General features: G+C 42.5%; 1 protein-coding gene across 3 annotated transcripts in view; it reads left to right on the forward strand.

Annotated features, from left to right (window-relative positions):
* Positions 1–416: 416 nt before the first annotated feature.
* cacna1ha (calcium channel, voltage-dependent, T type, alpha 1H subunit a) overlaps positions 417–24,656 on the forward strand; it is a 113,685-nt gene continuing 89,445 nt past the window's right edge. For all 3 annotated transcript variants that reach the window (XM_056402557.1, XM_056402558.1, XM_056402559.1), the window contains exons 1-2: positions 417–999; positions 2,185–2,683. In XM_056402557.1, the coding sequence (XP_056258532.1) occupies positions 2,209–2,683 (475 nt within the window). In that variant the 5' untranslated portion in view covers positions 417–999; positions 2,185–2,208. The remainder of the gene's footprint in view (positions 1,000–2,184; positions 2,684–24,656) is intronic.

Consider the following 24,656-nt stretch of genomic DNA (forward strand, 5'->3'; position numbering starts at 1 on the left):
AACATGTGCCAACTATTAACAGTTGGACAGATATTTATATTGATAGTTATATTTTAAAAAATTGTGAAAATATTGTAGATGTCCACACAATTAATCTCCATTTAGCTCCCTATACCACAGGGTTTATAAAACAGCCATTTACTAATTGGAGGAACATCATAGCATGTAATAGTAATAGAATATTATGGGAAAATAATGTGAAGTTGCCTGACCTCAATATAAGCATAATAATAATAATAATAATAATAATAACAATATTAATTTTTTTTATTAATATAGTTATTATTATTAATAATAATAATAACTATGATCCTTTGTTCATGTGCTTACACTAACGGACAGTACAGGCTTATATATTTTTCATACCGTTTCCATTATCTGCTGCTGACTGCATGGTGATGCATGAAACACCGCGGTGCGTGCGCGGCGCGCCCAGCTTGGCTCTTGGTGCCATTTTTTCTTTTTTTTCGCGCGCATGTCAGTGTGTGTCTCCCACTGTGCGCTACGTCTCCATAGCCGGACATCACGTCACGTGTCAGGGCTCCCGGGTCCTGGGCCAAGTTTTTCCCGTGTCAGATCATCTCACAGAGCTACAGCACAGCAACCCACACGGTCCGACCCTCCCCGCGCGCGCATCTCCGCTCCACGCTGCGTAAGCGACACCTCAGCGAGGATGGACGGATGGATGGAGGCATGGATGTGGATAGACGTTCCCGTTTAAGCCAACGCGCAAACCAAGAGCACTTCAAGAGATTCTTTGATTACTTCCAGTGATTTTTTTTTTTTTTTTTAACCGGATTACCTTTGATCTGTGAAAAGGCTGAAGAAATAAGGAGATTTATTTTTCGAGGAGGGAGAAGAAAGGAAAGAAAGAAAGAAAGAAAGAAAGAAAGAAAGAAAGAAAGGAAAGCTCCGGGTTGCTGAGAAAGGCTGGGTGCGCTAGAAACACGGAAAGTCACGGATCATGCTTATGGGAACTTCCGATTCCGTCTCGATAAGGTATTTTAAAAGAACAAAGTTGCTCCTCTTACCTGTCATGTTTTAGTATCTATTGTGTCCACTTTTGAACAACGACAAACACAGGTGATGGACGCTCCATTCCCCCCCATGCCCTTTTATTCCCTTTCACACCGTTAGAAATGCGCGTGTAAATACTTTTCAGCGGCTATTCTGAGGAGAGCGTGTTTAATATTTTCCTCTTGTCTCATACGATTCCTTCAGGAGAGCATACAACTGCCTCCAGCGTCAGATGCGCTTTTCTCTTGCAAAGGCAAACGAAGGGAAAACAAAGCCCATTAAAAAAAGAAGCCCTTGAAAGAGAAAGGTCTGTTAGCTGGATTATGAATGTTGATGCTTTCGATGTTATTCTACTTATTACAATAATCAGGATTAATGGGGCATGTATTGTTTTCCTTTTTCTTTTTCTTTTTTTTCTTTTTGCGCATTCCCTGCCCACCAATGCGTGGTGGGGGCTAAAAAGCTCCAGTAAACCAGAGACAGAGCAGTCCATCTGTTCAATCACATAGCAACAGGAAGAGAGAGGGAGACAGTGGGAAAAAAAAAAAAATTCCCACTATTCCCATAATATGACAATATAATACTGGGGTGCTCACAACATTTGTTGATACCTTTTTTTTTTTTTTACTGGATAAAATTTGTGTTTCTAACTATTGGGTGTCACTGAAACAGCAAGTAATTGTCCCTTTGTGTGGCTAAATCGCGAGTCTACTGTATCCCACATATCATATTCAAATAATATTTCTGTGATAGTCCACAGAGACTCTCAGTTTTGTGTGATCATTTTATTTTCCCTCATAGGGATAGTGCAGCTTTTGTTCAAGCGCAGGGAGAGACAGACAGAGGGAAATGTTGTGAACTGACAAAAGAGATTTGTGAAATAAATCGCTGCCAGGTTAGTAAACCAGTATTGAAAATCTGTGTGTAGATTGATTGGAAGCGAGTACTTTTGCTGCTGAGGGATCGGAGGAGGAAATAGTCTGAGTGTTTATTTGGCTCATTGTGTGATTCGTCTCCAACCGCTCTTTGCTGAGTTGATCTCCCTCTTTCACCCTCTTCTCTTTCTGTCACTGTTTCTCCGCATCTTTGCGAATGTTCTCTCCTCTGCCTTCCCTCATCACATTGCAGTCCCTCTCTCTAACCTTCCTCTGTCTGACCTCCCTTCAGAGTGGCTCTGCCTGATGCTCTATCATGACTGATGGCGAAGGGAGAGCGCGCTTTCAGTATGCAGAGTGCCACGAGGGGCAGGAGCAGGAGGAGATGCAGGAGGAGGTGAGGCTCGCTATACCGACGCCCTACCGGAAGGACGCCCCGGGTCACCACGTTGACCCTTGCGGAGGCCGTGATGAAGAGGAGGACGAGGAGGTGGAGAGGAGGAGGAGGACGAGGAGGAGGAGGAGGAGGAGCAGTTGTAGCGGACGAGGGGGAGAAGGTGGAGGTGAATGGAGTCCTGAGGTTCAGGAGCAGCATGAGGGGCAAGAACTGGAGCTGGAAGTGGAAGTCGGACCAACACTGGGAGTTCGCATCACGGCTCCTATTCGGGATCCGGACTGTGTCTCCGAGGAAGAGGAGCAGCAGCCGTACCCGGCCCTGGCCCCCATTGCCTTCTTCTGCCTGAAGCAAACAACGCGGCCTCGAAACTGGTGTCTCCGTGTCGTCTGTAACCCATATCCTTTCACACGCTGGGAATCTAACCCTGGTAAGACCAAACGTGTCCTCAGTCTAACACTTTTACATACACCTCCTGATTGACGGTAGGTGATTCATATGCTTTCAACATGTCTTAACACAATGATGATGTCATCAGCTGTTGTTAATGGGTGTAAATGACTTGAATGTCAATTTAGCAACGTGCTTGTTCCTACGAGACTAAACAAGCAGCAGCACTCGACGCCGGTGAAACTTGAGAGGTCATTTCTCCAAATTTCCTCAGACTGTCACTGTTTGGACATATGAGGTTATTATAGAAGTGTGTGACTGTACATATAGGAACAACTGGTCCAGCTACAGTTGTCTTGAGCTCATTTTCATTGGAGACATGGTACAAATCACTTTTACTGATTTTCTGTCACGCACTGGTTTGAGATTTTAGGTCAGTTGGTGAATGGAAACCATGTTGGTGCATTTTAAAGAAGCAGTTTGGCGTTTATTTGAGTCACAAACAGCTTTTACAGACACACATAGTAGCAACGTTGGCCTTATTTGGACATTTTACCACTTTGTTGTTTTTAGATGGTGTTTTTTGGCATGTAATATACATTGTGTCGTGCTCTTTTCTGGTCACTTTTGGTGACACATTTCCATTGATTTTTATGGAGTATGCATTTTAGTTGTTTTCAAATTGTGCTTAGCATTATTTCTGGGTTAACACCGATTCCCTCTGTACCTGGGCTTGGGTGTGCAAGTGTAGGTTTGAAGTGCTGCGTAACCCTCATTGGAGCTGTTTTTCAACCAAAGTCAAACACAAATACAGAGCAAGTTGAAGATGAACATCATTAACCATTTGTAACCGTACAGATTAAATACTGTCTCTCAGGTCATTTTTCTGGCAGCCATTTTGTGCTAAAAAGTCATTCATTTAAATTTAACATGGAGACGCCGAAACGTCCAAGTGAAATGAGATTTCAGCTGCTCGTCTGTTTTAGTATCTATTATTACCCCTCAGCTGAACATTCTGCCTGGATAATTTTCATCTGTGGGATGTTTTCACACACTTGAGCATAGACAAAAAAGAACATCATGTGCATCCAAATCCGAGCACTATGAAAAAAAACAAAAAAAAAAAACAACTTGAAGATGAACCACTGCAATATTTTTTTTCATCCCTGATGCCGTTAAGTGGGTGGTGTAAAGCGAAAATCAGGTCTTGAGTCATATTTATTTGCTAAGTACATTTTTTTTGTACCCTCCAATCTCATCTGTAGGAAGCTGAGAGCATAACAATACGAGTAAGATTAGATAACGCAAACTGAAGTTGTTATTTCTCTTCAAATCTTCCCTTTGTCTTCTAGTGTTGTGTGGAGGTTGTGACTGTACTAGATGATGCTAGCTGATTGCTGTAGACTCCGGCTGCATCCACAGTTGCTTTTGCACCAGTGACGCATGATGTTGTTGTATACAGTGTGTGCCTTTGTGCAGGCCTGTGGCAGCCTGAAGATGGAAGTGAATCTCTTGGAGGTGAATCTTGACAAGTCGTTTGAAGCCGGAGAGGAAGTTGTCAGACAGGTAGATAAACGGTTCAGTAGTCTCATCAGTACATAGGTGCAACGCTGCAGGTGAAGATTTATTCACTTCTCCTTCCTCATAAAAGCTTGTCAGCTCTAAAAAAAAAAAAAAAAAAAAAAAAAAGGGGAGATGTTGATTCATGGCGCACCAAAAGCTACAAGACCCTCATTACACAAGACAAGGTACGACACTGTATACGACAGGAGCCTAAACAACCTCACGCCTGAGTGAGCTGACACAGGGTTTGGTGAAGTTTCAGTAGATCAGAGAATAAATAAAGAATTCTGTTAGTGTTGGTTAGGAAAACACGGGGACAGGGACAGATTGCTTCCATCATTTTATGGGTTCTCCGGTGATTTATTATTTCCCCTGCATGAAGTCGGGCTTCAAAGAGCTGGATCCTTCGCAGTACAGCCAAACCGATGCTGGATTTTTGCGCCCGCTATTAACGTCGCTATTTGGGAGTTTGGAAAAAAAAATCTGAAAACGATGTATTTAAACAAACACATTTGATATGATTTGATATGTTTTTTTTTTTTTTTTTTTAAATGTGACCAATATACACCAGGGGTCGCGCTAACCAAATACTTTCTGTCTTTGACTGAATTGACAGATAAATCTGAAGGCTCGTCTGTCAGTTCTACAGTCATACAGAGTTACATGGCAGGTTCTGTGGCGTCACACTCGCACACACGGACTACATCGTGGAGTCGACTGAATTCAGTGACAGTGCGTTCCGGACAGAGGGGCTGTGACCACAACACAGAGGGGTGCAGCTGTGCCCCGTGGTGCAGAAGGAGCACATGCTGCAGGATTTCCACCCGGTGAGGCGAGTGCTTGCGTGGTCGGGGAAATCCCACATTCAGAGAGTCTTACTGACTTCTGATCACTTATCTGGGAGAAATGTTCCACAGCTTCAAAACTCTTGTGGTTCAGCCTTCAGAACAAAATTACGGTCATGAGAGGTCGTCTGTCCGAGGCAAAGATGCAAACCCTAACGACAGTCGTCTCTGCAGCAGTCTCCCTTTATGCGTGCACCCAGTTTAAAACAATGGAGGAAGATTTACTGTAGTAATAGTTTGTTCATAATTTAATTGGAATCGTTGAATTATTTAAAGTTACATTGTTCATATTTTCCTGTTAAGGCACAATGTCCGCAGTGTTGTAGTGCCCTCCATTGTTATTGTGGAAAAAAAAATATTAATTCACCTGTCTTATGCGGTGTTGATATGAAAAGTTGCCGCACTGGCAGCGTCCCCATCTTTTCTCTCCATCATAAATGCATAATCTGAGTTGTTTTTGAAAATGAAATGCTATTGAATACGATATGATTCGTTATTAACCAAAATTAAAAGTATAATGATGGATAATTAGAAAGTCAAATGCACAGTCTGATATAAACACTGAGCGGTTAAAACAATCAGCTTGTCAGTGCTCTCTGGTGGATGAACTATGTCATGGTGAATGGCGAGACTCTTTCTGAGTAGCGTTGTTTTCGCGTTTCTGCACTGCGACAAAAGAGCGTGGATGTTTGTATTGTGGTTTTCGGTCTCGGTTTTCAGTATTGTTACACCCCTGAAGATTTTACCATCACACATACATGCATGTAATTCCTTTGAGAAGATGAAAGGTTAAGGTGTGACGATATAGGGAAAGAAGAGCAAATTAGAGCAAGCAAATGAGGACAGGAGAGAGGCAAAGTCTAAAAATGATCCAACTTCATCCGATTAGACATGCAGACTTAAACACATATAGGACATATGGCGTGGCAGCCTGCTGTCTGACAGATGTTAATGTTGCATTACAGTGTTTCGTTCCCAGGACTGTGGCAGGGAGGATTCTGCGGTGGTACATGCCTCTGTGGTCAGCGCATGTGCTTTTTTTTTGCTGCTTGCGTCCTTATCACCTTTCTGATTTCCAGCTGGCCGCTGATGCTGTGAGTTGTGTTGTTGTTTGGCGACTGTTTGGACCGATTGTACAAGATAACGTGGCTAATGAATAGGCTGCACAGTGTCACATGCTTGGCATAGCATTATCCCTGCTTGTTTAAGACTGGAACCAGGTTATAAGAGCTGATCATACTGGACAGCTCTCTGTGTTTTATTCTCCAGTGTCTGTGAGCATGTGTGTGTGTGTGTGTGTGTGTGCAGGACCCACTGTGTAAGCAGCACAGAGTTGGTGGTCCACACTGGGCTATGTAAATATTATTCACAGCATAAATGCTCTGCCACTCAACCACACAAAGGCATGCACACACTGGTTAACGCGTGAGTCTGGATAGGATAAAGAGACAAACTGATTGGCTACAGGAGAGGTCAAACAAGCCAGTGATCAAACCGCCGTGAACAAAATTGTATCATATAAAATCCAAATTCCTCAAAGTCCCGTTCCACTGGCAGCGAAATCTCTAATCTGTATTTAGAAAAGCACTAATCACATGTGACAAGAAAAACAGGTCAACAGTTGCTCACAATTACCAGAGCAGCATTTCATCACAACAGCATTCTCTCATTCATCATGTTTATTATGCTGATCAACACTGATCAGCTGGACTGCTCTTGTCTGTACATAAACATCTCAGGATGCCCAGAAAAAAAAAAAAGCATGTTAATATACTCAAGCTGCAATTACACCAGTGAGTTATTAAAGCTACTCATTTATTTCCTGCTTTGCTCGTGACACGTTCACCATTCAATACAATGAAAAGATGAATCTGGGATGGATGTTGTATTGGCTTTCATTTTAAGACAAGACAAAAAGACCAATGACCCACTTAAGATGATTCATAGCATAGATGATGTCAAAATATTTTCACACTTTTAAACAAGGAAATCTTTGTGGTTCTTTGTGTTTGTGGGTCCATGTTGAGTATCAGTGTTTTCAAGCTCTGATACTGTCAACTATTGAATAACAACCTTTTCTAGTGTTAGATACATCTTTTCACATTGTACATTTCCCAGGTTTGAGATTTTTCTGCTGTACATCATAGCTTGTAATAACTTTTTATATGTATATATGTTTTAATATTTGGCTGTAAAAATCTGTATCATTTCACAAACTCTAAAAAGGTTCGGAAAGGAATTATCTTCAAATGCATCCCGTTAAAGTGATAGCCTAACCTGAAATGGACCAAAAAATATAGATATATAATTTAGTAGTTGATTATGTGACAGATCACCTATTCTAAGCAAGTTTCTCTGCTCAAGTCCAGAGTTAAAAAGATCACTTAATCAGTTGATTGACAAAAATTTGAAAAAGGTTCAATTTACTTTTCAGGGCAAAACCACGAAGAGAATTTCGGTTTCCAACCTCTTAAATATGAAAATTTCTTTGTCCTCTATGATAGTATTCTGTCTCTCTGGGTTTTGAACTATTAACATAACAAAAATAATAAAAGAAGAAAGAAGAAATTACTCAGGGCTCTAAGAAACCAAACAGTTATAATAACCTGATAATAACAAAATATTGTATCACCTCTGAAGTTTACTGACATGAATAGGAAAAACAGTTGTTGCTTGGAAAACAGGAAACTCCTCGAATGTTTTTGAGTTTGTTTGTTGTGGGATGATGAAAGACCAGCAGTGGTGTGTGGTCTGAGGAAGGAGTCTGTCCAGTAGATAACGTTGTGTATTGAGTTATACTTGAATAGACTTTACCGGTGCTAACGCTGCTCTCACTGTCACAAGACTGAATGTTTAGGAGTCACTGGCGAGATGGTGTGATACAATAACAAGCTGATTCAGACTGATTAGATCAGATTTGGGGGCCAGACAAGGTTAATCCATCCAGTGGATTCATCATGCTATCTGTCTCCATTAGTCATCCTATACTCTAAACATGTTGAGAGGGCCTCTTGCACTTCCTTCATAAATGAATGCAGATGAGGCTGCAATGAGACACACGCACACACACACACACGCCCACACACACACATCTACACACACACACACACGCACACAACAGCAGGCAACCTTTTGTGTTTACTCGTTTCAAGGATCAGAGGCATTTGACATTTGATTTTTGAAATGATATTTAACTCTTATTTAAGCGGGGAAACTTTTTGGTAAACGGTTACAAAACAAATCAAACAGAGGTGATTTGGAGAATTCGTCAGAGAGATTTAAAGCTGTCATAGTGGACAACCAGTCCGAATTAAAATATCCAGCGTGAAGAATCTCATTTAAATGTAGCCTGGATAAATATCAACGTCAGTATGATAAGAGGCGTCATTATTTGCTGAGGGGGGGGAGGGAAGGGGGATCTATGACAAGCAGTGCAGCAGTGACAAAATGACCCTTAATCAGCTCCGTCTTCAGGGCAAAGAAGTGGAATTGTCCACTTCCTCTCAGTCCTACAGCGATGTCATGTTGGACGTTTTCCTTCTTTCTGTCTGTGGTGTGTATGTGTGTGTATTTATGACTTCATCTCTGCAGTGTGAGGGACAAAGAGAGTCAGCCTTGATGTCAGCAGGTTGTCCTTCTCCCACTGTCACTCAGACAGGCATCCTGAGGGATGTGTGTGTGTGTGTGTTTGTGTGTGTGTGGGTGTGTATGTGTGTGTAAATGCACACAAATAGGCTTCTGTGCATCTCTGCCAGACTCGGTGCTCATCTTGCAGTATTTATATTGAGCAGTTTGTCTGTGTGTGTGTGTTTGATGACTCATTATATTTGGCCTGCGCTCATGATAACAGCAGATTGGGGGTCATGAGGTGTGTATCAGTGCAGAGACAGAGGGATCCTGTCTCTCTGACGTATAAAGTACTGGCTCACCCTTCACAGTCCTCACAATATGTGTGGTTGTGTGTATCGCGCTTCATGTTTGTGTATACGTGTAGCGCTGCGTTGTGTAGTGGTAAAGCAGCAGACTTCCCAGGACTGCCTTTCAGCACCAGACTTAGCAACAGCACAACCAGAGATACAGATCATTCGCATGGCCTCTCTTGCACCAACGCTCAGTGCAGCGACCAGAACGACAAAAAGAACATAATATACACACATTTATTAATAAGTATTAAAACAAAGAATTAACCAAATGCGCGCAATTGTAGAGAAACAAAACACTGACAGGGTCACAATCACAAAATGCTCCATGCTAGCCAATAATGGTGATAACAGCTACACAGCAGCCCCGGCCTGCAACACACACGCCCAAACAGACTCCCCTTCTCGTTAGCAGAGTTATGCTTTAAAATAAAAACAAGTTTATCTCCAAAAATATCAATACATTCACTTTACCAAAAACACTGATAGTGAATAGTGCATGCGTACTTTCCCAGGAAAAGTCCAGGACGCAAGTACAACACTTACAGCTGAGGTCATAAAACAAGAAAAATGCTAAACCTCCTGTTCAGACAGAACATTTCCATTTAAACATAGAAAATATAGCAGATATATAGAAAAATACAGATGTTTCATCACACCATATTTACTTCCATAAAAATATATTAACATCACTTTAGGAAGAACAGAGAATACCTCTGAAAAATAAAAGTATCCACTGAATCCACATAGGATTTTACAAATATCTATATTTTATTTAGGATACCTTGTTCATAATGTAGCACAGATTACTGTCAAGTAGTGAAAGCCGGTGTTTAATGCTCGCTCAGATTCCTACTTTCATTCATTCATTCTTTACCCAGACAGCTGGTTGATATTACCGTCACTTCATCAGTTTTAGACTTTTATGGAGGTGAAATTCTCATACGGCTGTTTGTATTTAGACAACAGTTAACAGCCCAACGTGGCTGGTTGTTAATGTTCTGAAATTCATTATGTGGACAGACAGAAGAAGTAAACAAATGCACATTGCACTGTACATATTGTTTGTCCGCCCTCCAGGTATTTATTAACGTTTATGTCTGCGTGTGCGTGCGAGCCAGTTTGTATGTTCTTGTGTTGGCTTTGTGTGTTTGTGTGTGTGTTTGTGTGTGTGTGTGTGTGTGTGTGTGTGTGTGTGTGTGTGTGTGTGTGTGTGTGTGTGTGTGTCTGTCTGTGTGTGTGTGTCTGTGTGTCTCTGTGTGTGTGCATGTGTGCACAGGGCGTTAAGGTGTGTGTGTTGTGGGATTACTTCCAGTACAGTAGGATCTTTGTTTATCCCCAGGCTCACTGTTTACAGACTGCTTCGCAAAATTACCTGGAACTAATAGCGCAGAGCTTCGTGTGTGTAAACGGGGTTAGGGGTGGGGGTGGGGGTGGGGGGTAGATGCGCATGCGGGAGTCCATATGTGTATACTCAACTCCACATGTGTGTTTGTGTGCATTCACACACATACGTACACGACACACACAAACACACACACACACACACACACACACACACACACCATGTGTTTAGGCAGTGACCCTCTCTTGCCCCGGGCGCTCAGTGTCTGACTCCACAAAACACTCCAGAGAGAAGGAGTGTGTGTTTCAGATTCTGTGTGTTTGTGCTGCCGGCCAGACGATAGCTGGTGTCTGTGAAATGCCACCAGGGTTTTGGGCGGAAACACTCTGATTGGCACAATCACATCAGCCACAACCGCCACGGGTGGGTTTGTGTTGCATTAGATTTAGCAGAAGCTTTAGTCCACAGTGACCTACAGTAAATCCACTGGAGGTTTTTGTCTGGATTAAATAAACAAGATGCAGTACAGTGTGTTCACTAATGAGCTTTAGAGCGGCTGGTAGGCGGCTTTTGTAGCCTTTGGACAGAGAGAAGGGAGCTGCATTTCAAAGAAAGAAACAAAGAAGTCAAACTATTCCTTTAAGGATAAAAATGTATGAGGGACAATAACCACAGTGGGATGCATTACGTCATCATTGACATGCTTCAGCAGCCAACCAGATTGCAGTTAATCAGAGCATACTGATGAATCTGCTGTGTCAAAGGTTAGAGGTCAATCTGAGTGAAGCTGGTAGCTGCTGGTCTTCAGGGTCACAGGGTCAATCTGTTAAGGAGTAGACTATTGAGTTCTTGAACATCGCCCTGCTGTCTGAAAACAGAAAAATTTAATTTGTGTTTAAAGATGCTGTGAAAAGAAAGCACTCCCCCCCCACACACACACCCACACACCTTACCCTGTCCCCTGAATCTCTCAGCTGTGAAAGTCCAAACCCCTCTGCACTGCAGTCCTTGTCACTGCTAACTGCACAACTGGCCTGAGGGGAAGAGCTGCAGAGACGCATGTGCCACCTCCGTGCTGCCAGACGCTTCTTCTTCACCTGCCAGCAATGGGCTTCACCTGAAGGACCGGTGTCCTTGAACAGTTGGTGGCTGGCCATTTTAATTTGGAATATTACTGCTTTTGCTTTAGCATAGATTATGTTAAAGCAAAATTTGAAACAGAAGTCAGTATTAAAACAGTGGAGGGAGGCAGGAACTGATTGAAGGAGTTTCTCCCTCTATATCTCTAGACATAGAAGAGAAGGCACATTTAATATCTCACTTCAATCTGCCCAGTTTGTCTTTTCACTCACAGAGCTGTCGGTCAAGTTCCCTGTAGTGGCAGTGGCGCACTGATTGGCGCTCTTCTTGTGTGGGAGGGCTTTTTAGCAGCTGTTGCCATGGCTACGCATCATGTTGATGACGGTCTTGAAGTGTGTTCTGTGTTTCCACGGATCAACCCACCATCCAAAAACCTGCTCTGTCACTCTCATCTAGGAAAACCCATGCTGAAAATATGATACAGTCTCTCTCTGTCAAAAGTCTCATCAGACAAGGAACAGCGATGGGAAATGAGTGAACGAGTGCAGCAGGTGGTAGGTAGGTGTCAGGCAAAGCTGACACAGGCGTGTAAAAAGGGAGGGACAGATGAGACAAAGAAGTGAGGAGAGGAGAGAGAGAGACGAGGAGATGGATGGATAACGCTAAACAAAAAATAAAGTCGAGAAATGGAGGAAGGAGGAAGCAAATGGAGTCTCAGATAGAAAACAGACAAGGGAGGTCAAACAGAGAGGACAGGAAGTTAAAAGTCGAGGCAAGAACAAGGAGAGGAGGGGAGGATGAAAGGGATAAACAGGATAAAGAGAGAAATCAGGACAGAGAGAAGGATGATGGAGGAGCAGAGCTGCATGAGATGAGCAGGGACACGGCGGGAAGTAAAAGGACAGAAATTGGTCATTTAAATCTAATCTATTCTGCACAGTGTGTGTGTGTGTGTGTGTGTGTGTGTGTGTGTGTGTGTGTGTGTGTGTGTGTGTGTGTGTGTGTGTGTGTGCGCGCGCTTTAACGTGGCACTGTTGTCTGACAGTTGGACATGGCGTTCAGCCAATCACAAGTGTGAGTGATGAGCACGCACCTTGTCCTCTCTGCTCTCTCTTCCTATGTTTTGCATCTTCGTCTTTCTCTGCGAGTTAATGGTTGCTGCAGTCTCGTCCTCAAGACACAACTTCTCGCTCAACCAGCCCCCTCCTCCCCCTCCCATGTCCTGTCTCTCTCCGAAAAAAGCTGCAGCTGAATAATGTGTGCTCCTTCTTTGTTTCTCTTTCTTTCCCCTCTCATCCCTTTGCCTTTTTTTTTCTTGCTGCTAAAACGTATGTGAGTCCTGACTGCGCATTCTCCAAAGCCTAATGATTGCTTTTTTTATGTTGCTGTATTGGAGGCAGGGATCAGTTATGCTTGTTTTTCCCTTTTTGCATTTGCATGCGCACACTTGCAGGGAACCTTTTTTGTTTTTTGGTAATGAGGCCACATGCTGAAATAAATTGTCAGGATGTTTCTTTCTCTCTCATCATTCCTGTCAGTGTCTCAGCATTTGATACGACCCAGGCTGTATTCCCCGGCATTGATGGGCGTGAGTTGTGTGCGTGTCGCGGTGTGTATGACGTCCTGGTGGTCAAGGGGTCAGTCTGGAGGGGAATGAAGTTTAGTAAAAGTGGATTTATCCAGGCAGGAGATTTATAAAGGGAAGAGGTGAAAAGGCAGAGAGCCAGCAGGTGTAATTGGAAAAACTGAGTTACGATAGATTTAGAGAGACCACTTTGCCTCATTCTGCACACACACACACACACACACACACACACACACACACACACGCACACACACACACACTCACTCACACACAGACACCTGGTAGGATCCTCAAGATGTGAGAAGGAACTCGAAAAGGCGATAATGTGTTTCTTTTTGTGGAGGAGGAGCTGCGAACGGGAGGTCAGCGCAGGGCTCCCCAGGGACGAGGCATCGTGCCGGGGGTTGGGATCTTGAGCGGACCCTCGCTGACGGCTGGAGCTCCTTCCCTTCATCCCGCCTTCAACGGAGTGCTCATTATTCAGTTATGTTTTTAGGTCATATTGCCTTGTTGCGTTTACTGTTTAGTAGCTGCGCTGCTGTTCCTAATGAGCTTTTTTGTTGTTGTTGTTGTTGTTGGTGGTGGTGTGTGTGTGTGTGTGTGTGTGTGTGTGTATGAGTGTGAGTGTGTGTACTGTATGTGTGTCTGAGTTCCTGCTGTTCTGAGCCGTTTCCCCACAGTCAAGCGCCACATGAATTACCCAGCAGCCCTCGCCTTGCTGCTGATCACATTACTGTCTGAAAGATGGTTGGTATGACAGAAACATAGAGAGAGAGAGAGAGAAAGAGAGACATTTGTAATGGCCTAGTTTGAATGGACAGCTTTTCATTTCATACAACAATGTTTTGGAGGCAACAAAAATTGCTCACACCAGTGTGCATAAAATCAGGCACACAGACCTATTTTTTTTTTTTTTTTTTTTGACATACATTTTTCCTCTGTAATACCAACTCTGAAGATCAAACCGGCTTGTAAATGAGGACCTGTGTATGTTAGGAAGTGTGTGGGATCGCATGCATGGATGCACACATGTGCCAGGACGCACATCTGTGCGGATGTGTGTGTCGTAGTATGAAAGAGTTATGCAGAGATGGATGAATAAATAAAAGATCTGGAAAAGCCATCAGAATCCAGCACTGGGTTGTCATGGCAATGCGGACAGCACAGCATGTGTGTGTGTGTGTGTGTGTGTGTGTGTCTGTGTCTGTGTTTGTGTGTATGTGTATGTGTAAGTAAGAAAGAGAGATAGAGATCATATCACTGTAACGTTTTAGCACGTATATGTAACTTCAGCACAGGCTTGCTTTAATACTTACAAAGATAGTCTGAATACAGAAGGCAAAGAAACTGAATATAAAATAGTTTTGCACACAAGAAGAAATGTCCTGTGTGAAGGGGTTAAAATCTGCACAATCTAGGCTTATGTATGTATTGATTTCTGAAATAATTTATAGTTCATGTTATGTTTTTGCAATTAAATACAAAGAGTAAAAATGACCATGTTGGTTTTTTTAAGGCTGCCTCCAGGTCCAAATGTGTGGCTAAATGCTTGTCGGGTGCAGTGTGTTTAAGAGATGCTTTAACAGCAGCAGTGTATAATGGATATAGCCCGATACTTAACTGCATCTCCTTAGAGACCTGAAAACTGCAGCTTCTCTTCTCTCTACTTCTCCTCCTCTCTCCGCTCTACAGCACGTGCCTCTGCTTTGGGTACAAAATGGGCCGGTATGCACAGGAGTGAAGGGGTGTGTGTGTGTGCGCGTGTGTGTGAGTGAAGAATAAGAGTTTTTGCAACCTAGTTTTACGGCAGAATGGTGATTGAAGGTTGATGGTGAAGAAAAGTGCCGAGTGAATTTAAAATGCGTGTGCAGAGTTTAATGAAAGCAACTTTAAACAGCACAAATGTATGTGTGTGTGTGTGTGTGTGTGAGTGAGAGAGAGAGAGAGAGACTGGGTGACAGAGGGAGAGAGAGAAGTCTAGGACGGTGGGATTCTCTCAGCAAAGAGGCTCTTACTAGAAACTCTACCTGGTTACTAGGCAACAGGATAGCACTGCTGCACATTGGAGCATTGGGGATGGGGGTGTCGATGTACTATGTGTGTGTGTTGGTCCATGTTAGAGTGCTGAGTCAATAACTATATTATTTATGAGTATTTTATACAAAGAGTGTTTGTATTTGAGACAGAGCGAGGGGGAGGGGAAACAAAAGGTAAATGTGTGTATTTCTGTGTGTGTGTGTGTTTGTGGGTCTCACGTGTCCAATAGATAGTGTATGTATGGGAGTTTTTTATTTTGGTGAAAGCAACATTTAGAGGGATATTGAAATGGCTTTCGCAGTAGCTTAAAAAAAAACAAAACATAGACAAGATGGTTATTTGACAGCCGAGGAGTTGTTGAATCTAAACAGAGCTTTCAAAGCTTCTAACCGGGTCACGATGAAGAGTTGAGGCAGAACTCACTTTGAAATAGTTGCTGTTGGAGGTAACGGTGGAGGGATGCAGCACACACCTGACTGCATCAAACAAAGAGAAGGAGAGCGGCAGCGTGAAAAAGCAATAACGCGCAGTCTAGGTTGATCCAGCCCTCATGCTCAACTCTGAATTTCAGGTCATATCTGATTTTTTATTTTTTTTTGGGTGACTTCATATGCGTTGGAGGATGTAACCCACACCAAATTGAACTAACAGTGAACTCACAGAGAGACGTGCAGGATAAGAAAAGACAATATCGCGTCTGTTTGTTTTGTCGCTTGACTGAACCGAGGCGTCCGACCAAATACAAGTCAAGTTTTCAATCCAGTCATCTAAGAACGGAATGAGTCACGGCTTGAAATGCACGAGCTTTCATGCCTGGAGACCATTTTATGCTGCTACATTAGGACAACATAAAAGAAGCAACAAAAGAGGAACGTTTGAATTGGTTTTTTTGAGGGTATGATTTTTAAAATGCGACAATTTAAAATGCTTCCTTCAGTCGTGGCTTCAGTGAGATAATTACAGCTCACAACCACCAGGGTCCAAGTTCTCCACACTGAGTTGAATATCGGTCAGGCCGTCAAAATGGGAAATCATACTGTTGCTGTCACAGCGCAGGCCTAAAAAATGTGTGATGATTTGTTTTTAAGATATCATTGCTAGAGATCATTACAGATGCTATTTAGATATAATTATAAGTGTAAATTAAATGAATATTTTCAGTTATTCTGTCACAGTTAGAATGATCTTTATTCCAGTCGTGGATTTTCTCACTGTCATTTTACAATAACAGAAACATACAGAATAGGAACACAATAGATATTCCTTTTTAATATACTATTAACAAACAATGTGCAGGAAGTGGCCATTTTTTCCAAAAATGCACAAAAGATTCTTTAGATATTTTCATGGCACGGTAAAAGAAATTCATATTGAAACGGCTTTTGTGTCTGATGCCACAGAGTCGTGCAGGCAGCAGCTCTGCACTGGATTTTAGAGCTGGTGGAGGTGGGTGTGTCAGTTTCAATGTCAATATTCTCTGGAAAAATAACCATGTCTGTCAGGGAGAGGGGAAAGACGTGGGTCTTACAGTAGAAACAGTTTATTCACAGCCCAGCGATGTGAGAGTGGGATCTGTTGTAAACCAGGAACCAGACTGCTCCACATCAGTGTGATTAACCCAAAACCCAATGAACTGTCCTCCTTGTAAATGATCTATTGTTCTCTGGATCGAACTTGGCATTGTTTGTCTCAACTCACAGAGGTTACACATACACAAGCACACGCACACGCACACACACACACACACACACACACACACACACACACACACACACACACACACACACACAGTAGGTCAATGCAGATGGATTAATCCTCTTTCAGACAGACAGTCATCATTAATTGTCTGTTGGAAGGAAAGAACCCAGCTTTTCTTATTTGCTGCTGTGTGTCTGTGTTTGTGTGTGTGTTTGTTTGTTTGTTTGTGTGTGTGTGTGTGTGTGTGTGTGTGTGTGTGTGTGTGTGTGTGTGTGTGTTTGGTAGTGGTGGTGGTGGTTGAATGTCCATTAGGCTGTAATGAAGGAACGCTGCTCTCACTGGCCTCCTGTCTACTTTCTAATGGACCTCTATTATCACAGTTCAAACACTCAAACTGCACCACACACAAAGCCCTCTCCGTGACAGAAACACACACACACCCACACACACACACACACACACAGAGCCTCTGTGCAAGATGAAAGGGCATTGCGAAGCAGCTGACCCAGCTGAGGTGCATGAGGCCTGGCGTGTGTTAAACAGATTTTAGCTGAAGTGGCTTTATGAAGCTGCTGTTATATACTGTCTGTATTGTCTGGAGAGGTGAGAGCCATACCTCACAGAACACTGAACAAAGCACCAGCAATCCGCCTGCTTCTCACAATGCTGTTACTTTTAAATGCAATTGTGACAAAAAGTGTTGAAGTGGAGAAACAACACTGCAGAACACTCTCATATAAAAGTATTTAAGCTGATTTACTGTGGTTGTAAATATAAATGTGGGTAAAATGAGACATTTAACTGATTACAAAGCAAACTCACTACTTTTATGACCCTATCTTTGTTGAAAACACACTTTAGATGATATATGCTAGGAAATATGTGAAGACACTTATGCGGTGGAAGTGTGGCTGGTTTACCCTCCTCTTCATCTCCCTACACGAATTTACACACCAATTCATGTTTATGCAGTTTGACAGAATACCTATTAATATAATTGTTACACTCCAATATATCAAAGGTAGACTTGAGAGTTAGATAGGATTCTTGGCAACACATCACTTAAATCCTAATGCTCAAAATCTGCTTAGTGTTTTTTTACCAAAGATCTAAAAATACCTGTGTGGATGAAAATTTTTGTCTGCGTCTGCACTGTGCGCCTTCAAAGATTATGGAGTGTACAACTTTTGAGCAGTGTAATCGTGTTTGTATTCACCGCTGTCTCTCTGTTCTGTGATAAATGTGCAGGTCAGAGGTCACTGACACAAAGATGTGGGACAGCACCAGCTGTAAAAACACAGTTAGAAGCTTATAGAAAATGAAGCTGTCACGCAAAGACCTGCCAGGCTCCCTAAGATGTTGTGACTCGATCCCCATGTATCCAGAAAGGGAGACTCATTCATATACAACTTATCCCATTCATTCCTTTACTCATTACCACAGCTGTGGAGCTAAGAGAATCAACGAAGGAACATGGGGCGAGTTGCTTCTGGCATTTTTCAAGTATGAACTCTGTTACAGTGTTAAATGAAACATGGAAACAATAGACCTCCAGTGTTAAATGTCTACCGCATCATCTGTTTCCCACCAGACATTTAGAGGCACGCTGGACCGACTGGAACTCCAGACTTTCTAGAGTGTTCAGTTAGTTTAACCTGCAATTAACCCAGCGAGCAGAACCATTCACTGTTTCACCTTAAAACACACAAATAAAGATGCAATTACAAGCCAGTTAGTCGTTCCTTTATGTGTGTGTGTGTGTGTGTGTGTGTGTGTGTGTGTGTGTGTGTGTCTGTGTCTGTGTGTGTGTGTCTGTGCGTGTTTAGTGTACGTATGTGGGTGTTTAGTGTACGTATGTGGGTGTTCATGCATAATGCAGCAGGAGGACAGTTTTCATGAGCTTGTTTGGTAGTCGGCATTTCTGTCGCCATGTGTGTCTCTGTGTGTGTTTACTTGTGTGTGTCCAATAGCACCCTGTTAGGATTTCCAATTTTGTGTGTTTGTGTGTGTGTGTGCGGGTGCGTGTGTGCGGGTGCGTGTGTGTGTGTGTATGCCACTGCGCAGTGCAGGCAGAGGAGTGCTAACATGAGTGTGTGTGACAGACCTCCCACGCACCGAGCTCTGATCTGGTTTGTTCCGGTTGGTGGCCTTGTGTCGGCATGGCAATGGACGCTGGACAGGCCTTTCCTTGCTGAGCGCCAGGCGCACAGACTAACGAGTCGCTGTGCTAACGAACAGATCAGAGAGCGGCGAACTGAGCGGCGATGTGTGTTTGTGTGGGTATGTGTGTGAAAGAGAGAGAGAGAGAGAGGGAGAGGAGGTTGTGTGCTGGTGCTGGTATGTGTGTCTGAGAGGAGCGTCATCTGTTAGCCCAGCCAGGACAGTGAAAGTGAAGTCCATATTGGCCTGCTGTCCACCACTACATCAGCTGCTGTTGCAGAAAGAAAATCTCTAAAAGCCCGAAAAGTCATCAAAATGGAGACCCAACATAACAGCTCATCCTCAGTGTTCTGAAACACACCCCAATCTTTATCAGAAGACTTTCTGATACGCCCAACAGGAATGTTTAGGGCGGTGAAATCAATTAGAGAAAAAGAGTGTTTGCAGGCTAGGAGATGATTAGAGGAAAACCATGTCAAAAATATCAAAAGACACCATTTTTTCATTCTGAATCGAGAGTTTTGTCTGTTTGCCCCGAGCTACAGATCAGCACCCTTTCAGCTGATGGAGATTCAGGTCTTTAATTATATGGCAGTAAACTCATGGTCCTTGGCAACTAGATTTATGTGTAATGATATCTGTAGTTAATGCCAGACAGGGGAAATTTGATGCAGAAGAACTATAACACAAAGAGGGTATTGATTTGAATCAATGATGAATCATCATGATCATTTTTTCCATTATCCTCCCAAAATGGTAGTTTCTGAAGATGTTAGTTACATATAGTTGATAACTTACTGAACTTACTATGATTTTGTTGATGCTACTTTTGTGATCTTTTTTTTTTCTTTTCAGCAAAATAATCAAACATCTACAAATGTATATCTTGTGTTATGACAGTAGCAGATACAAGAAATAACCTGGAAACAATGACAGTATTGAAATAAAAATCTAAAACGATTATTAACACTAACAAGGCAAGGCACCAACTGCAGCAGTGAGTCCACAGGCAGCAGCTACAGTAAGCCACGAGGGCAAAACTGAGAGTAACAATGCGAGTCACTTCCATTTTGGATCTGGTTCTTGAATGGCAGAAATACCCCGATTCGTTAAGCTCAGAGGTTAGTGACTCTCTCATCAAAGCCCTTTTCTGTGCTCCCTGTTTTTAATGAGCAAAATGCAACATAGACAACATTGAGGTATCAGGCCTTTCATGTTTTTTTTGTTTTTTTTTCTGGTCTGCACTGACCATGAGTTTCGCTGGTTAAAATCACAGACGCAGTAGATTATTTCAGCTGTTGCTAAATTAAATGATCAAGGTGATTGTATTAATCACATCGTGTTAGTTAGAGGACAGAATCCTGGTGAAATAATGGATATTTATTCAAATGTTCATATCTTTAGCAACTCATCTTATTTTTAGGCTGCAACAACATGCTGTAGCGACTGTTGTGTGTGTTACAGCTGTAGTACTTATGAATGTTGAAAGCTGAATTTATTTAGATTCTTGAAGGATTTGAAAGGATTCAGATTTGATAAAATCTTATGGACCCCCCCTCCCTGCTGATGCAATAGTCTGCACCAGCACTGAGCACCAGTTGTAAATAACTTAAATACCAAAATGAAACTTGGAACAGCATCTGATGTAATTAGAAATTCTCTATAATAGTCAGACGTCTTTCTTTCTTCCTACATTAAGCACTTGGGGACCTGGAGTATCATAATTTAAACTGTTTAAGCTTGCAAACAGTCTTAATGTCTGATATTGATATATCAGCAGCCTTCCTGCACAGTAGGGAGTCCAATCTGTTATAAAAAACCAGATGTTCAGACGGCAGTTGACTAATAAATAACCAATAAATGGCTATATCAGATTTAACAGTTCATAATAACCGCTAAATATGTCTGGTATCCTGGAAGCACCAGCTCTCCTGTATGTGTGTGTTTTTTCTCCTGACTGAGCAGAACATGATGTTTGTGCGACCTTGCATATTATTTCCTAATTTGGTATCTGACATGGTGAGCTATGCTGTGCGTTTCTGTGTGTGTGTGTGTGCGTGTGTGTGTGTGCGTGTGTGTAACAGAGAGTGTGTGTATCTCCTAACAAGCAACTAATGTTTTTTTCTGAATGATTACTATCAGGTGGAGAGGATCCTGCGGATGTGTGTGCTCTAACACATTTGAGAGTGTTATTGTTTAGAGGCAATCCTGCTTCCTGTGTAATAGCAGAGAGAAATGTGAAGCAACATTCAAGCATGAAGCCATTTGAGAGTGGGAGAAAGATTCGGCCGTGGCGGTACCAGCGGGGAGGGGAGATAAAAACGAGTCACACAATATGAGTTTTACTTTTAACACAAAGGCCTGTAGAATGAGCAGTGATGTAACTTCAGTTTGCTGGAATTTTGTGCTTGTAGAAAATGACCTCCGCCTCAAATGTGTCTGCCTCTGTTCAAGCATTTGATACTAACCCATTGAGATGGATAAAACAATGTTATCCGTGGGAGGAGGGATGTGGCATTAACAGCTCAGCGTGGATAGCTGCTAATTTTACACTCATCCTAGCCCACCTAGCTTTGTGTCTGTACTCGTTTGAAGTGCGCACTTATCTGAAGGGGAAGCTGTCATCCAGGGCTTGGACTGGAAGAAGGGATGTAAGGATGGACCGAAACAGATGCATGCAGGGTCAGATAGTAGTTTAAACAACAATTATCAAGGAAATGTGGTCAGTGTCTATGGAAACATGTTATTTTTGTAGCATAATGACTTGTTTTCATGTCATTCCCACAGATGCATTGCTCTCACGGGGAAGAAAAATAGCTTTGTATGCAGTAGACAGTGTTGTGCCAGTTCACAATAAAAAGAACTAGTTCAAAGTTCAGTTCATAAATGAACTAGTTCACGTTCATAGCTCTTTTTTTTTTTTTTTTTTTTTTTTTTAAATAAATAAAGGCCAATATTTTTTTTCAACCTCCTTCTACCCATTCATCACCAATCCCAAATCATTGCCACTCCCAAACCAAATGAATTATTGTATACCACTGAAGAATCACAGAAATTAGTAATTAGTTACATTTAAAATCTGTATATAAATATAATCTGTCTGACTCTTCACTTGATTGTTCATAAAACTGCTTGAAATGCTGAAACAAACTGGCTTCAGCAGTAGTAGATACGTCTGTACCGTCTGTATCGCTTGAACGAGCCAAGCTGAGCCGTGTCTATGGTGACGTCATAGGGCGTGCCGTAAAACTGTCGTAAAACGTAAGCTAAAACTGTCGTACAACACGACGTTCATCATTTGTAAACTGATTTGCTCAGTTCACTAAAAATAAGAGCATGTTCAATGATATTACATGTCTGCACAACACTGGCTGTAGACATGTAATAGTCATACATCAGAGTAGCTTAATATATCCACATCAACCTCCATACAAGTCAAACTAATGTCTGTTATTAACTCGGCTAAAAACATTGAGCTTTTTTATACATTAAAGAGCATGTTTGCACTTGAGAACATTGTGCTTCTTTCACAATATGTCAAGAAACAGGACTGTGTTGTCTGACTCTAGTTGCCAGTTTAAAGCACCAAGCTGACCTCAGCCAAAAGGTTTTTCATGCAAAGCTAGCATCCAAATAACCCTGCCGGTGCCATGCCTCTATTGACGACACTGTCGGTTTGTTGCTAGGTCCGTCTCTTCGGTCCAGACTGAAATCTCTCGGTAACCATTGGATGGATTGTCATGACAAAGGATGAGTTGTAATAACTTTGGTGATACTCTGACTCTAGCACCATCATCATGTACATTTTGAATTCGTCTATACTTTTGTTTATGACCAAAGGTCTGCAAATGTGACATTCCCATTAGCCTCAGCTTTACTTTGTGTTTTACTTTGTGCTGATGTTAGCTGCTAGCATGGCTGGAGACTCTTAGCCTTTTCCCAGCATCATCCATGCTGAACTACAACTGGAGCCACCTCTGAAATATATTTACAATAGAATAGGTTCAACATTCAACATTCAACACCACAGCATAGCTGCAGTTTCAAATATCATGAGAAGAGAAGCTGAGCATAGTGATGGATGAATGGAAAGCAGCAGGAGGCGATGCAGAAGATGAGCGCTATAGTTCCTCAGCGTGGCGCTAAAATGATGTGTTGTTCATAGGAAAAGAAAAGACTTTGTTTTGGCACACCTTTGAAAATGATCATCAACTTAAAGCTGTGCTTTCCACCAAAGCAGCAATTTTGTCTGAGTGTGACAGGAGACGTTGAATCACCTGCAGTACCCTGTGTGAGTCAGACCCTCCTGGAAATGAGTAAACATCATGAAACCCCAGATTATTCCCCCGGTGGAGACTTTTAAAAGACCACCAGTGGCAAAGTGCACTTGTAAAGGATGTAACGGTCACGTGTCTTCCCAAGGAAACCTCTGTGACTTCACTCAAGTGACCAAGCATGTGCAGTTCTTATAATAATGATGTTCTTAAAATAGAAAGCAACGGGAACAAGAGTTACATAACAAATTGTCGTCTGTCTCACAGTTATAAAAAGGTAATGAAATTAAATTTACATCTCCCAGTGGACATTTAATTTTGATCGAGGTGGTTAAATGAGGCATTTCATACTCTAATTGGGCTTTAATTCGGATTATTAATGGAGTTACAGGCTTTATGTAAACACGGTAAAAAAAGATGATGCACAGCAAAGGAGAGAATGAGAAAGGGAAAAAAAAGGACAAGAGAGAGGAAAGTAAGAGAATAGAGCTTCAAACATTACAGAACTACAAAGTAAGCAGTGCATACATGGGAGGAGATGGATGGAGAAGAAACAGAATAAAAAAGAGGTGACAGAGAAAGTGGAAGGAAAGAAGTAACAAAAAGCAGTAACAAAAGAGGCCACTGGAGAGAAGCAGTGAGAGTCGAGTGGATGACAAGAATAAACTAGTGAACATTTCCGCTCTTACTAACTAGTTAACTAGTGCAGGAAATTGTACGTCACTAGCTCATTAGTGAGGTGAATATGTGCTACTAGTTGAGCTTTAGCAGCTCACTAGTTAACCAGTGAGACTCAAAGCTTTCCATATACGTGTCAACCAAAGTCTGCAGGATTCATTCTCTGGGGACCATAAATGTCTTGACAGAATTTCATGACAATTCATCCAACAGCTGTCGAGACGTTGTTTAGTCTGGAACAAAGTGGCGGACCGACCGACCGGCCTGACATTACCACCAGTAAAACCCCGCCAACGCCGTGCTACAAATCAAAACGGTCTCAATGTTTGGTGAAGGGTGCACGGTGACTTGGATTGGACACAAAATGAAAATTTTAAGACTTTAGTTGAGATTTCAACAGAGACATGGGGGGGGGGGGGGGGGGACAGAGAGAGGGAGGGGGGAGGGGAGGGGGGTAGAGAGGTTGGGGAGAGACAGAGAGAGGGAGGGGTAAGGGGAGGGGAGGGGGGTAGAGAGGTTGGGGAGACAGAGAGGGAGGGGTAAGGGGAGGGGGGAGGGGGGTAGAGAGGTTGGGGAGAGACAGAGAGGGAGGGGTAAGGGGAGAGAGGGCGAGGAGAGGGATTCAGATGAGGGACTTTTTGAGGATGCGGTTCCTGGACAGGCAGTAAGCGTTGGCCTGCTCAGACAGATCGCTCCTGTTCTTTCCATACAGGTCTTTGAGTCTGCAGGCCTCCCTCTTCTTCTCCATCCTGCTTCTTTGTAAACAGTCCAGACTTCAGCCTCTTCTGCAGCCAC

The sequence above is a fragment of the Seriola aureovittata genome, chromosome 17 (assembly GCF_021018895.1).
Source record: "Seriola aureovittata isolate HTS-2021-v1 ecotype China chromosome 17, ASM2101889v1, whole genome shotgun sequence".
In the NCBI taxonomy this organism is placed as follows: Eukaryota; Metazoa; Chordata; class Actinopteri; order Carangiformes; family Carangidae; genus Seriola; species Seriola aureovittata.